The 15,204-nt window shown below is 45.4% G+C and overlaps 1 protein-coding gene across 1 annotated transcript in view; it reads left to right on the plus strand.

Moving 5' to 3' along the window:
• Positions 1-3,229: 3,229 nt before the first annotated feature.
• The window catches only part of UBE2U (ubiquitin conjugating enzyme E2 U), a 33,044-nt gene continuing 21,069 nt past the window's right edge, over positions 3,230-15,204 (plus strand). The window contains exons 1-4 of the mRNA XM_083157684.1: positions 3,230-3,482; positions 12,119-12,195; positions 12,860-12,941; positions 14,847-14,939. Coding sequence (XP_083013810.1) covers positions 3,425-3,482; positions 12,119-12,195; positions 12,860-12,941; positions 14,847-14,939 — 310 coding nt within the window. The 5' untranslated portion in view covers positions 3,230-3,424. The remainder of the gene's footprint in view (positions 3,483-12,118; positions 12,196-12,859; positions 12,942-14,846; positions 14,940-15,204) is intronic.

The raw sequence follows: 15,204 nt of genomic DNA on the forward strand, positions 1-15,204 counted from the left end.
GGGGCGTATGCATAGGGTAATGAGGCTAAGTAGCCCCTCACGCCCCTCTACGCCCCCTGTGCGGCGTATAAAGAATCCGTGCGGCGAAATCGCCTGCACATGTGCAGAGTGACCTCTGCACATACGCAGACGATCAACATTGGCGGTCCGTCCGCATGCGGGAATATCCGCACCGATCAGAATAAGGCCCCATATTGGTTACAGCAGCAAAAAAGCAAATTCTAAAGAACTGGCTCTCCCCAACCCCCCCCTCCCTAACACAATTAATCTCAATGCTGACCAAGATGAGGCTTTTCGATAAATATACCCTCCCTTCTAACTCAGTGTCCGGGTACATAAAAAGATGGAAGCATTTTGAGGACATCACAATGTGATATTACTTACACCCTGTTATGGGAAGGATCCCACCTCGTCCCGCACACACAAGCTATTTAACTCAAGATACTGGTATACACATACTTAAAGGTGCAAAGACACACCACAACATCTAACGCGTGAATCCAAGTCCCCCCCCTTCCCCCCCCCCCTTTTTCCTACCCCGACCCACCTTTCTCTTCTTTCTCCCCCATATATTCTTTCATAGATAAGAATTATTTAAAATGTTTAGCTTTAGAATGTACTGATGTTCAAGTCTTCACAATGGTTCGACTGGTCATACCGTCATCCAGGCACCACCAGAGAGGCCTACTCCGTGGCACGATGGTCCACCCCTTTCCAAAAGTTATGTGCCAGGATGAACATTTTTGTAAGACTTTGTCCCAACCGACCCAACGTCCATCCACTAAATACCCTCTGGAGTGACACATCGACCGGTCTATATGCTTAATGTTTATGTGTTTAATTTGTTCAATGCGTTCAGTTGGTACATTGTGCACAGTATGTGCCTTATGCACATCACTTACTGTAAACACTCATCCTTATGCACATGTACTGGCACAAATGTTGGCTTTCTTATACTTGTGAAATATTTGAAAAACCAAATAAAATTTGTTGAAAAAAAAAAAAAAACTTGCCTAGGGCCCGGTTAACCACGGGGCATGTGGGGCGGTCGCTCTGGGGCCCCCACACCGGCACTGCTGTGGTGGTGGCGGTGGGTGGCAGGCAGCGGGGTCGGGCAGGGGGTCCCTGCAGCGATTAGGCAGTCAGTGGAGGGGTCCCTTTCGCGGATGGGAAGTCAGCGGCAGGGTCCCTGCGGCAGATGTGAACTAGTAGCAGTATTGGGGGCATGGGACGTAGCTGCTGAATGTAAAACCATATTTTCAAAAGACTGGCCTGATTATTGGCTGAGAGAATTCTTTCAGCCAATCAGATGGGAGGCTGCTGATTGGCTGAGAGAATTATCTCAGCCAATAAACGGCCAGCCAGTCTTATAAAACTATAGGTGCACGTTCAGCAACCACTTCCTGCACCACCAATTCCGCTGTTAGTTCCCATCAGCCGCAGGGACTCCGCTACTGACTGCCCATCTGCCGCAGGGACCCCGCTGCCTCCCCAGCGCTGCACAGACCTCGCTGCAGCGCTGCCAGGATCCCCGCTGCCTAGACTCCACTCTGCCCAGGTACCACCTGCCTCCGCCCAAGACGGGGGGGGCACAAGTTTGTTGTCCAGGACCCCCACAGACTTAATCCGGCCCTGGGCCCCATGAAGTGTAAAAGTGTAAATCCAGCTCAGCGCAGTGTGCATCATCCTGCCATCAGAGATCGCGCTGCCATGCAGGGGGGCACTTGGTCAGCAAAGATGTTTAGGTAAGTGGTATGTGTGAAAGTAACATCCACACGAACGGCAGACGTGCACCAACATCTAAAATTGGTGCCTAGAAGACTTTACGTTAGACCCCAGCAAACTGCAGGTTAGTTATCCATATGGAATTCTATTGTATTTCCCTAGAAGACTCTTCTCAATGTATTATGGGAAATTCCCCAAATAAACGTCTCCCGGTAAACGCTTTCCGCGTTTTACACGACTATTTTATTGACTGCGTTAATATTCAATGTGTTACAATGAGGAGATTGTTTAAACATCGCATTCCTTAATATTTCAATAATTCACAGTTCAGACCAGACTCCCTTCCCCTATGGACCGTCCTGTATTAAACTCCAGCCCTGTATCGCTCAACATCAATATTCTACCTTCGGACTGTTATTAAAACCAGAACAAACGTATGTTGCACACTCACATCTCACAGCGCGAGACGCCAGATGCCGGGAGCCTCACAACTGTCACAAAACAGAAGAAAATGGAAAATTACGCATCATGAGCATCTGGGTTTTTTCATTGGACAGCACAAACGGAATCATGTTCAGTGTGAAAATTACATTTATAGAGGATCTGTAGTATAGGCAGAAAGTAAGCGATTTAGGGCGTCATTTACACTCTGCAAAGCACACCCATGAGCAAAACCATGCTGCACTGCAGGTGGGGCAGACGTAAGGTGCAGATGTAAAACCCCACCGGCATTAGGTATGCATAACTGCAGTCCCTGTGTATAGTGCATCACACTTGCTTTCCTCCGGCTGGTCATGGGTAAGGCACAGGCACCAGGGGGTCCCCTGAATAATAATAATAAATAATTTTGAACCGACATGTGCCGACAGGCGGTATTTCATGCCCTACCATCCACTACGGAGTGGTGGGAGGATAAAATAGTGTGCCGAGGGCAGCGAGGCACCGTGCCCGACGTATAGTGAGCGCAGCGAGGGGATGCGGTGCACTTGAAACTGTGTCCATGTCGACTGTGTTGACATTCAGGTAAAAAACAGTGAAAAACCCCATGTCAACCTTTTGACTGTCAACATAGATATTGTCGAACTAATGACCTGTCAAACTAATAACCTTTCCACTTAGACCCATGTTGACTTTTTCCCATGTCGACCTAATGGTGTCGACATAATGACTGTCGACCATCATGCTGTAGACCAAATGATCCCAACCCGTAGAAAGTGTCCCCCGGCTGTGGTATGATAACGCTAAAATACAGGGGACCCCTACTCCTACTCCAGAATCACCTCCTATGTGTGTATGGGCAACAATATGGCGAGCAATTTACGGTCATGTTGTGATCACGTATTCTGAATACAGAAATAGTCACCTGCATGTACTTTATACAAGTCTAGAACCCGTGGTTAGGTGGTGCATCAATTTAAATGGAAACAAATCCGTATAGAATGTGCCTGGCTCTCGCTGTCTGTGAGGATAGTTCCAGCTTGCAGAAAGCAGGAGACAAATCCTGCGTTCTCCATTCCACCCCCTGGAGGACGTAACGGTCGGTGCTATGGAAACGCACACAATGGAACCTCCAACAAACATGAATGAGCGAGGTGTGTGTGATACAGCCGGGAACAGGGACCTGCACAGAATGTCCTTTATCACGTGTGCATAGGCCTTTGTTGTAATTATGGGAAAAGCCGAATGAGCCCCCGTTACTATGGTGATCTGCGCTGCAAGTGATCACCCACAGAAAACAGGCGCCGGTCCAGACCTATGTAAGTATGAGACTGCGTCTAAGATCCTCCTTGTATTGATGGAATCTGCTAATCAGTATGAATTACAGCGCATAATATATTTATTTACAGTGTCTTATATAGCGCAGCAGATTCCGTTACAGCGTCTTATATAGCGCAGCAGATTCCGTTACAGTATCTTATATAGCGCAGCAGATTCCGTTACAGTATCTTATATAGCGCAGCAGATTCCGTTACAGTATCTTATATAGCGCAGCAGATCCCGTTACAGTGTCTTATATAGCGCAGCAGATTCCGTTACAGCGTCTTATATAGCGCAGCAGATTCCGTTACAGCGTCTTATATAGTGCAGCAGATTCCGTTACAGCGTCTTATATAGCGCAGCAGATTCCGTTACAGTGTCTTATATAGCGCAGCAGATTCCGTTACAGTGTCTTATATAGCGCAGCAGATTCCGTTACAGTGTCTTATATAGCGCAGCAGATTCCGTTACAGTGTCTTATATAGCGCAGCAGACTCCGTTACAGTGTCTTATATAGCGCAGCAGACTCTGTTACAGTGTCTTATATAGCGCAGCAGATTCCGTTACAGCGTCTTATATAGCGCAGCAGATTCCGTTACAGTGTCTTATATAGCGCAGCAGATTCCGTTACAGCGTCTTATATAGCGCAGCAGATTCCGTTAGTGTCTTATATAGCGCAGCAGATTCCGTTACAGTGTCTTATATAGCGCAGCAGATTCCGTTACAGGTTCTTATATAGCGCAGCAGATTCCGTTACAGGTTCTTATATAGCGCAGCAGATTCCGTTACAGTGTCTTATATAGCGCAGCAGATTCCGTTACAGCGTCTTATATAGCGCAGCAGATTCCGTTACAGTGTCTTATATAGCGCAGCAGATTCTGTTACTGTGTCTTATATAGTGCAGCAGATTCTGGTACAGCGTCTTTAATAGCGCAGCAGATTCTGGTACAGCGTCTTATAAAGCGCAGCATATTCTGTTACAGCGTCTTATATAGCGCAGCAGATTCCGTTACAGTGTCTTATATAGTGCAGCAGATTCCGTTACAGCGTCTTATATAGCGCAGCAGATTCTGTTACAGTGTCTTATATAGCGCAGCAGATTCCGTTACAGTGTCTTATATAGCGCAGCAGATTCCGTTACAGTGTCTTATATAGCGCAGCAGATTCCGTTACAATTTCTTATATAGCGCAGCAGATTCCGTTACAGTGTCTTATATAGCGCAGCAGATTCCGTTACAGCGTCTTATATAGCGCAGCAGATTCCGTTACAGTGTCTTATATAGCGCAGCAGATTCCGTTACAGCGTCTTATATAGCGCAGCAGATTCCGTTACAGTGTCTTATATAGCGCAGCAGATTCTGTTACTGTGTCTTATATAGTGCAGCAGATTCTGGTACAGCGTCTTTAATAGCGCAGCAGATTCTGGTACAGCGTCTTATAAAGCGCAGCATATTCTGTTACAGCGTCTTATATAGCGCAGCAGATTCCGTTACAGTGTCTTATATAGTGCAGCATATTCTGTTACAGCGTCTTATATAGCGCAGCAGATTCCGTTACAGTGTCTTATATAGTGCAGCAGATTCCGTTACAGCGTCTTATATAGCGCAGCAGATTCTGTTACAGTGTCTTATATAGCGCAGCAGATTCCGTTACAGTGTCTTATATAGCGCAGCAGATTCCGTTACAGTGTCTTATATAGCGCAGCAGATTCCGTTACAATTTCTTATATAGCGCAGCAGATTCCGTTACAGTGTCTTATATAGCGCAGCAGATTCCGTTACAGCGTCTTATATAGCGCAGCAGATTCCGTTACAGTGTCTTATATAGCGCAGCAGATTCCGTTACAGCGTCTTATATAGCGCAGCAGATTCCGTTACAGTGTCTTATATAGCGCAGCAGATTCTGTTACTGTGTCTTATATAGTGCAGCAGATTCTGGTACAGCGTCTTTAATAGCGCAGCAGATTCTGGTACAGCGTCTTATAAAGCGCAGCATATTCTGTTACAGCGTCTTATATAGCGCAGCAGATTCCGTTACAGTGTCTTATATAGTGCAGCAGATTCCGTTACAGCGTCTTATATAGCGCAGCAGATTCTGTTACAGTGTCTTATATAGCGCAGCAGATTCCGTTACAGTGTCTTATATAGCGCAGCAGATTCCGTTACAGTGTCTTATATAGCGCAGCAGATTCCGTTACAATTTCTTATATAGCGCAGCAGATTCCGTTACAGTGTCTTATATAGCGCAGCAGATTCCGTTACAGCGTCTTATATAGCGCAGCAGATTCTGTTGCTGTGTCTTATATAGCGCAGCAGATTCCGTTACAGTGTCTTATATAGCGCAGCAGATTCCGTTACAGTGTCTTATATAGTGCAGCAGATTCCGTTACAGTGTCTTATATAGCGCAGCAGATTCCGTTACAGTGTCTTATATAGCGCAGCAGATTCCGTTACAGCGTCTTATATAGCGCAGCAGATTCCGTTACAGTGTCTTATATAGCGCAGCAGATTCCGTTACAGGGTCTTATATAGTGCAGCAGATTCCGTTACAGGGTCTTATATAGTGCAGCAGATTCCGTTACAGCGTCTTATATAGCGCAGCAGATTCCGTTACAGCGTCTTATATAGCGCAGCAGATTCCGTTACAGTGTCTTATATAGCGCAGCAGATTCCGTTACAGTGTCTTATATAGCGCAGCAGATTCCGTTACAGTGTATTATATAGCGCAGCAGATTCTGTTACAGTGTCTTATATAGCGCAGCAGATTCCGTTACAGCGTCTTATATAGCGCAGCAGAGTCCGTTACAGCGTCTTATATAGCGCAGCAGATTCCGTTACAGTGTATTATATAGCGCAGCAGATTCCGTTACAGTGTCTTATATAGCGCAGCAGATTCCGTTACAGTGTCTTATATAGCGCAGCAGATTCCGTTACAGTGTCTTATATAGCGCAGCAGATTCCGTTACAGTGTCTTATATAGCGCAGCAGATTCCGTTACAGTGTCTTATATAGTGCAGCAGATTCCGTTACAGCGTCTTATATAGCGCAGCAGATTCCGTTACAGCGTCTTATATAGCGCAGCAGATTCTGTTACAGTGTCTTATATAGCGCAGCAGATTCCGTTACAGTGTCTTATATAGCGCAGCATATTCTGTTACAGCGTCTTATATAGCGCAGCAGATTCCGTTACAGTGTCTTATATAGTGCAGCAGATTCCGTTACAGCGTCTTATATAGTGCAGCAGATTCCGTTACAGCGTCTTATATAGCGCAGCAGATTCCGTTACAGTGTCTTATATAGCGCAGCAGATTCCGTTACAGTGTCTTATATAGCGCAGCAGATTCCGTTACAGTGTCTTATATAGCGCAGCAGATTCCGTTACAGTGTCTTATATAGCGCAGCAGATTCCGTTACAGTGTCTTATATAGCGCAGCAGATTCCGTTACAGCGTCTTATATAGCGCAGCAGATTCCGTTACAGTGTCTTATATAGCGCAGCAGATTCCGTTACAGTGTCTTATATAGTGCAGCAGATTCCGTTACAGCGTCTTATATAGCGCAGCAGATTCCGTTACAGCGTCTTATATAGCGCAGCAGATTCCGTTACAGTGTCTTATATAGCGCAGCAGATTCCGTTACAGTGTCTTATATAGCGCAGCAGATTCCGTTACAGTGTATTATATAGCGCAGCAGATTCTGTTACAGTGTCTTATATAGCGCAGCAGATTCCGTTACAGCGTCTTATATAGCGCAGCAGAGTCCGTTACAGCGTCTTATATAGCGCAGCAGATTCCGTTAGTGTATTATATAGCGCAGCAGATTCCGTTACAGTGTCTTATAAAGCGCAGCAGATTCCGTTACAGTGTCTTATATAGCGCAGCAGATTCCGTTACAGTGTCTTATATAGCGCAGCAGATTCCGTTACAGTGTCTTATATAGCGCAGCAGATTCCGTTACAGTGTCTTATATAGTGCAGCAGATTCCGTTACAGCGTCTTATATAGCGCAGCAGATTCCGTTACAGCGTCTTATATAGCGCAGCAGATTCTGTTACAGTGTCTTATATAGCGCAGCAGATTCCGTTACAGTGTCTTATATAGCGCAGCAGATTCCGTTACAGTGTCTTATATAGCGCAGCAGATTCCGTTACAGTGTCTTATATAGCGCAGCAGATTCCGTTACAGCGTCTTATATAGCGCAGCAGATTCCGTTACAGTGTCTTATATAGTGCAGCATATTCCGTTACAGCGTCTTATATAGCGCAGCAGATTCCGTTACAGCGTCTTATATATATATCTGCAGATATATGCAACCAACATCTCTGTATTATCTGATTAATATGTAGTTATTTTCTCATTCAGTGTGCAATTGGGATACAAAATGTTTTTTTTCCTAGACAGAATTACCCCTCCCTTTTGGCACCTGAATGACACACCTCTGATTGAGCAGCTTACCAACCAAAATGTTGTGCAGTTGAGAGGCATAGATGGGTCAGCATTAGGAGGGATTGCTGACACCTGAGTGCCATTGGAGAAGCCAGGGGTATCTCCAGGTAAGCTGGCTCTCAGACGTTATAAGCCATTATCATGTGGCCTTACACTGGGCTATTAAGCCCAGACATATATGTTATTGCTTATGGGATGGGTTTGGGAATGTGGTTCCCCCTGTGTTGGTAGGGCTGGTCTGCTCCAGGTCAGCACACCCTAACACTTTATTAACTCTTATTTTTCCTATCACATTGTATATATTTTGTATTTTAATCCCACCTTCACTTCCCTACATAGCACTTATGTGCTTCTTATTAACCCTTACTAATTTTCATTTGTGTGCTGCCCTGGAGTACTCAGCCTGTGTCGGCATATTGGGGGCCCACACCCCAGACCCATACCCAGTATTAGGGACCCCCAGTGACAGAGAGGCCTTGACGCACGGCCTGGGGGCTTAGCCCTATATCTGCAGATATATGCAACCAACATCTCTGTATTATCTGATTAATATGTAGTTATTTTCTCATTCAGTGTGCAATTGGGATACAAAATGTTTTTTTTCCTAGACAGAATTACCCCTCCCTTTTGGCAATTGAATGACACACCTCTGATTGAGCAGCTTACCAACCAAAATGTTGTGCAGTTGAGAGGCATAGATGGGTCAGCATTAGGAGGGATTGCTGACACCTGAGTGCCATTGGAGAAGCCAGGGGTATCTCCAGGTAAGCTGGCTCTCAGACGTTATAAGCCATTATCATGTGGCCTTACACTGGGCTATTAAGCCCAGACATATATGTTATTGCTTATGGGATGGGTTTGGGAATGTGGTTCCCCCTGTGTTGGTAGGGCTGGTCTGCTCCAGGTCAGCACACCCTAACACTTTATTAACTCTTATTTTTCCTATCACATTGTATATATTTTGTATTTTAATCCCACCTTCACTTCCCTACATAGCACTTATGTGCTTCTTATTAACCCTTACTAATTTTCATTTGTGTGCTGCCCTGGAGTACTCAGCCTGTGTCGGCATATTGGGGGCCCACACCCCAGACCCATACCCAGTATTAGGGACCCCCAGTGACAGAGAGGCCTTGACGCACGGCCTGGGGGCTTAGCCCTATATCTGCAGATATATGCAACCAACATCTCTGTATTATCTGATTAATATGTAGTTATTTTCTCATTCAGTGTGCAATTGGGATACAAAATGTTTTTTTTCCTAGACAGAATTACCCCTCCCTTTTGGCACCTGAATGACACACCTCTGATTGAGCAGCTTACCAACCAAAATGTTGTGCAGTTGAGAGGCATAGATGGGTCAGCATTAGGAGGGATTGCTGACACCTGAGTGCCATTGGAGAAGCCAGGGGTATCTCCAGGTAAGCTGGCTCTCAGACGTTATAAGCCATTATCATGTGGCCTTACACTGGGCTATTAAGCCCAGACATATATGTTATTGCTTATGGGATGGGTTTGGGAATGTGGTTCCCCCTGTGTTGGTAGGGCTGGTCTGCTCCAGGTCAGCACACCCTAACACTTTATTAACTCTTATTTTTCCTATCACATTGTATATATTTTGTATTTTAATCCCACCTTCACTTCCCTACATAGCACTTATGTGCTTCTTATTAACCCTTACTAATTTTCATTTGTGTGCTGCCCTGGAGTACTCAGCCTGTGTCGGCATATTGGGGGCCCACACCCCAGACCCATACCCAGTATTAGGGACCCCCAGTGACAGAGAGGCCTTGACGCACGGCCTGGGGGCTTAGCCCTATATCTGCAGATATATGCAACCAACATCTCTGTATTATCTGATTAATATGTAGTTATTTTCTCATTCAGTGTGCAATTGGGATACAAAATGTTTTTTTTCCTAGACAGAATTACCCCTCCCTTTTGGCACCTGAATGACACACCTCTGATTGAGCAGCTTACCAACCAAAATGTAGTGTCTTATATAGCGCAGCAGATTCCGTTACAGTGTCTTATATAGCGCAGCAGATTCCGTTACAGTGTCTTATATAGTGCAGCAGATTCCGTTACAGTGTCTTATATAGCGCAGCAGATTCTGGTAAGGGTCTTATATAGCGCAGCAGATTCCGTTAGTGTCTTATATAGCGCAGCAGATTCCATTACAGCGTCTTATATAGCGCAGCAGATTCCGTTACAGCGTCTTATATAGCGCAGCAGATTCCGTTACAGCGTCTTATATAGCGCAGCAGATTCCGTTACAGTGTCTTATATAGCGCAGCAGATTCCGTTACAGTGTCTTATATAGCGCAGCAGATTCCGTTACAGTGTCTTATATAGCGCAGCAGATTCTGTTACAGTGTCTTATATAGCACAGCAGATTCTGGTACAGCGTCTTTAATAGCGCAGCAGATTCTGGTACAGCGTCTTATATAGCGCAGCATATTCTGTTACAGCGTCTTATATAGCGCAGCAGATTCCGTTACAGTGTCTTATATAGCGCAGCAGATTCCGTTACAGCGTCTTATATAGTGCAGCAGATTCCGATACAGTGTCTTATATAGCGCAGCAGATTCCGTTAGTGTCTTATATAGCGCAGCAGATTCCGTTACAGCGTCTTATATAGCGCAGCAGATTCCGTTACAGCGTCTTATATAGCACAGCAGATTCCGTTACAGCGTCTTATATAGCGCAGCAGATTCCGTTACAGCGTCTTATATAGCGCAGCAGATTCCGTTACAGCGTCTTATATAGCGCAGCAGATTCCGTTACAGCGTCTTATATAGCGCAGCAGATTCCGTTACAGCGTCTTATATAGCGCAGCAGATTCCGTTACAGCGTCTTATATAGCGCAGCAGATTACGTTACAGTGTCTTATATAGCGCAGCAGATTCCGTAACAGTGTATTATATAGCGCAGCAGATTCCGTTACAGTGTCTTATATAGCGCAGCAGATTCCGTTAGTGTCTTATATAGCGCAGCAGATTCCGTTACAGCGTCTTATATAGCGCAGCAGATTCCGTTACAGCGTCTTATATAGCGCAGCAGATTCCGTTATAGTGTCTTATATAGCGCGGCAGATTCCGTTACAGTGTCTTATATAGCGCAGCAGATTCCGTTAGTGTCTTATATAGCGCAGCAGATTCCGTTACAGCTTCTTATATAGCGCAGCAGATTCCGTTAGTGTCTTATATAGTGCAGCAGATTCCGTTACAGTGTCTTATATAGCGCAGCAGATTCCGTTACAGCGTCTTATATAGCGCAGCAGATTCCGTTACACTGTCTTATATAGCGCAGCAGATTCCGTTACAGTGTCTTATATAGCGCAGCCGATTCCGTTACAGTGTCTTATATAGCGCAGCAGATTCCGTTACAGTGTCTTATATAGCGCAACAGATTCCATTACAGCGTCTTATATAGCGCAGCAGATTCCGGTACAGCGTCTTATATAGCGCAGCAGATTCCATTACAGTGTCTTATCAAGCGCAGCAGGTTCCGTTAGTGTCTTATATAGCGCAGCAGATTCCGTTACAGTGTCTTATATAGCGCAGCAGATTCCGTTACAGTGACTTATATAGCGCAGCAGATTCCGTTACAGCGTCTTATATAGTGCATCAGATTCTGTTACAGCGTCTTATATAGTGCAGCAGATTCCGTTACAGTGTCTTATATAGCGCAGCAGATTCCGTTACAGTGTCTTATATAGCGCAGCAGATTCCATTACAGTGTCTTATATAGCGCAGCAGATTCCGTTACAGTGTCTTATATAGCGCAGCAGATTCCGTTACATTGTGTTATATACCGAAACTGTCACTCCACACTCTCATCTGTACCGCAACTGTCACTCCACACTCTCATCTGTACCGCAACTGTCACGCTGCACTCTCATCTGTACCATAACTGTCACGCCACACTCTCATCTGTACTGCAACTGTCACATCACACTCTCATCTGTACCGCAACTGTCACGCCGCACTCTTATCTGTACCGCAACTGTCACGTCGCACTCTCATCTGTACCGCAACTGTCACGCATCACTCTCATCTGTACCGCAACTGTCACGCCGCACTCTCATCTGTACCGTAACTGTCACGCTGCATTCTCATCTGTACTGCAACTCTCATATGTACCGCATCAGCGCTATAATGTCTATAAGTGATGATGTATCTGTATTACAGACCGAGGCACCATGCGTTCCAGAGCCTACTTATTACTAGAGAGAGAATACCAGGACCTACAGGAGTCTCCGCTATATGTAGGTTCACCCATATAAGATGTTATACAGAAGAACGTCAAACTATTACCTGCACTGAATGCCCCCGGTGTTCATCCCTAGTACTGCAGTAGAGGCTTGTCCCCATAGGTGTGTGTTGGACAGGACTTCACATTATTGTTATATCTATATGCAGAGGTCAGGGCTGGCAGCAGACAAATTACAAAAATAGTCACTCTGGGGTCAGGGATGGTGCGAGCCACGTTCAGTATTTACCCTTTAATGCCCACGTTGGTCAATGATGAGAGTTTTGTGCCTTAAGATGAGTGTTTCCCTAAGAATCCTAGGGATAATGAGGGTTGTAGTTTCCCAGCATCTGCAGGACACATGTCGGCCACCCCTACAGTAACGCTCAGACAGAGCCTTCCCTTAAGGTCTATAATCATCCCTGACTGCGTATTCTGCTAGAACCAAAGTGTCTGAGATCTGCCAAGATAACATCGGTTTGTTATCCCACCGCTGCGGAATTACACATTAGGTTTTGCAAATTTTGGCTTCAGAATTCACAGATCATTCAGGAGGAAAGGCTTAGAATTCAGGCTGCACTTGGCACACAGTGGGGAGGGGGGGGGGGATCAGTTTGTTCATGGTTACCTGTAATGCTGCATCAGAGTCATCTCTCACCTGTAACACGCTTCTATTGTAGGGGGTCTCCGTGACACCGGCCTCCGACACCTACCTGCGCTGGATAGCCAAAGTGCGGGGACTGAAAGACTCACTATGGGAAGGTCGGTCTAGAAAACGTTTTCTAAAAAAAAATAAAAAAAATTCTGTTCAGTTTGAAGATCACAAAACAAAAAAGTTCAAAAACGAGTCCCAAACTTTCCCTAAATAAGTAGAAGAAAAATGTTAGAATTCTGTGATAAAAATATGATTTAAATTTTAATGATTTATGGACAACCGTTTATCATCATGTTGTCATGACGATGGGCCTATTATTATACGGAGGTCTGAGTCTGTGGTCTCATTCGCCTCATTGTTATTTAGCCGCGGATGTACACCAGTTGGCCGCAAACGCACTCTCGCCTAAATGTTCTACGTGCCTCCATGTTTGCCGGTCAGTTTCTCAATTCTCATTTAGGGGGTCATCATTAGTCACATGTTCAATGTGCTCTGAGCATGATCAACAAGAACTTCACACTTACTCAGCGCCTCCCCGCGACCGTGTGGTCTGCGTAGGCCCACCGAGAGGTATGCCGGGCCCCGGTAAAAATTGTTGGGGCTTGGCCTAATTGCAGGGGCGTGGCCACCTCCCGCAATTGGGTCACGCCCCTAAAATGTTTAGAGGGGGGTTGAAAAAAACACTCTAAAGTCGAGGGGGGGTGTTATAGTCCGTCCCCCCCTCCCCCCCTCACCAGCACCAGCTCTCATGCTGTCAGTGAGACACTCATGCTGAGCACATGCTGTTGCAGTGTGTGCTGCTGCTGCCCAGGAGGGATGGAGGGGGGAGGGGGGGTTGGACGAGGGGGGAGGGTGGGTTGGACCAGGACCCCTCCAGCAAGCCGTGCCCGGGTAATTAGTCCCCCCCCCCCCCCTTATCGGCGGTCCTGGGTCTACGGGGCTATTGTTACGCCACTGAGTGTAACTCCTGTCCCACTGACCATGAATGCGCAGTGGTTAATGCTGGGGGGGGGGGGGGGGGGGAATCCAGGGGAAGCCGCTCCCAACTAAGATTGTGATGAGTGGCCAGATGCTACAATGACCTTCAACCATCTACTGTGGTCCCTCTGTCATACATCAAAGGGATAGCAAATATTTACCGTTAAACCCCAAAAAGACCAGGGAATAACCCGCAAATATTTAACTATAAATGGGCCCCTTAAACATTAGGTTACACAGCCACGCTTTTTTACGTGTCAACTACTAATTTAAGCCCATAGACCATTGGGGGTTATTACAAGGAGACATCACTTGAATTAGATGTGTTGATTTAGATTATTAATGAGATTAAGGGTAATGGGTGGCCCTTTTGAAAGTTAGAGGGCCACTAGACCCAAAGCCCCATACACACTAAACGATAGAGGCCACGGTCGATATTTTTAGCAATAATGGCCGCGGGTCGCGATATTGTGCATACACACAGAATGATATCGGTAAACGATATCCTTCAGTGACATCCCCAGGACACGCTGAACCTGCAGGTCGTTAGACATCAATCATCGTTAACGACACAGGAGCGCGCATCGTTAACGATATTGAGTGTACACACTAGACATTCGCTCAGAAAGCCCATTCGGGGCAAAATCTTTCACTATGTATAGTGTGTATCAGGCTGCCGTTTACTGCCGTAAAACCCGTCCCCAATCCGGCCAGGTCACAAAAGAAAAATCAAAAATAGATTCAGAAATGCCAGCCTCCATGACGGCTGAAATGAATTAATCAAATTGACAATTAATCTGCGTGATTGTCCTAGAAACTGCATCAGGCAAAGCTCAGTTCATGGGGTGGAATATGCTGTCCTTAGTGCGCTTAAACTATGCAAGAGGATAAAATCCTGAGGTTAGTATTTTAGAAAGAATATTAATTTCTGAACCTGCCAACAAAAGTAAAAAAAAAATGTTTCTGGCCCAACCTTAATCCCACAACACCCTAATAAAGTACGTTTTCCTTTCTTTTTTCTTCATTTCGCCCAGGGGCTGTTCTGCAGCTTAACATGACGTACACAGAAGAATATAACTATCAACCTCCAAGCATAATATTTAATACCATCCCATTCCACCCGAATGGTAAGGAAGTCATAATTAAGTTCTGAAATGAGTACTGATGTTTTATCAGATTATTGTAGGAAAGTTCTGTCCAACTTTTCGGTTCTTAAAAAAAAAAAAAATGGCTGGACACCAGCTAAAATATAAAGGGTTTTTTTTTGTATGAAATTCTTATTTTGATCCACCCATGGCGGATTTAGAGCTAGCATCAGTTAACCCCTCTCCTGTCCTCCTCCAGCCCCTGGCCAATGTCCGCTTTGGTCCCCATTTACTTTCCACAATTGTA

The sequence above is a fragment of the Crinia signifera genome, chromosome 8 (assembly GCF_055691185.1).
Source record: "Crinia signifera chromosome 8, ASM5569118v1, whole genome shotgun sequence".
NCBI classification, from domain to species: domain Eukaryota; kingdom Metazoa; phylum Chordata; class Amphibia; order Anura; family Myobatrachidae; genus Crinia; species Crinia signifera.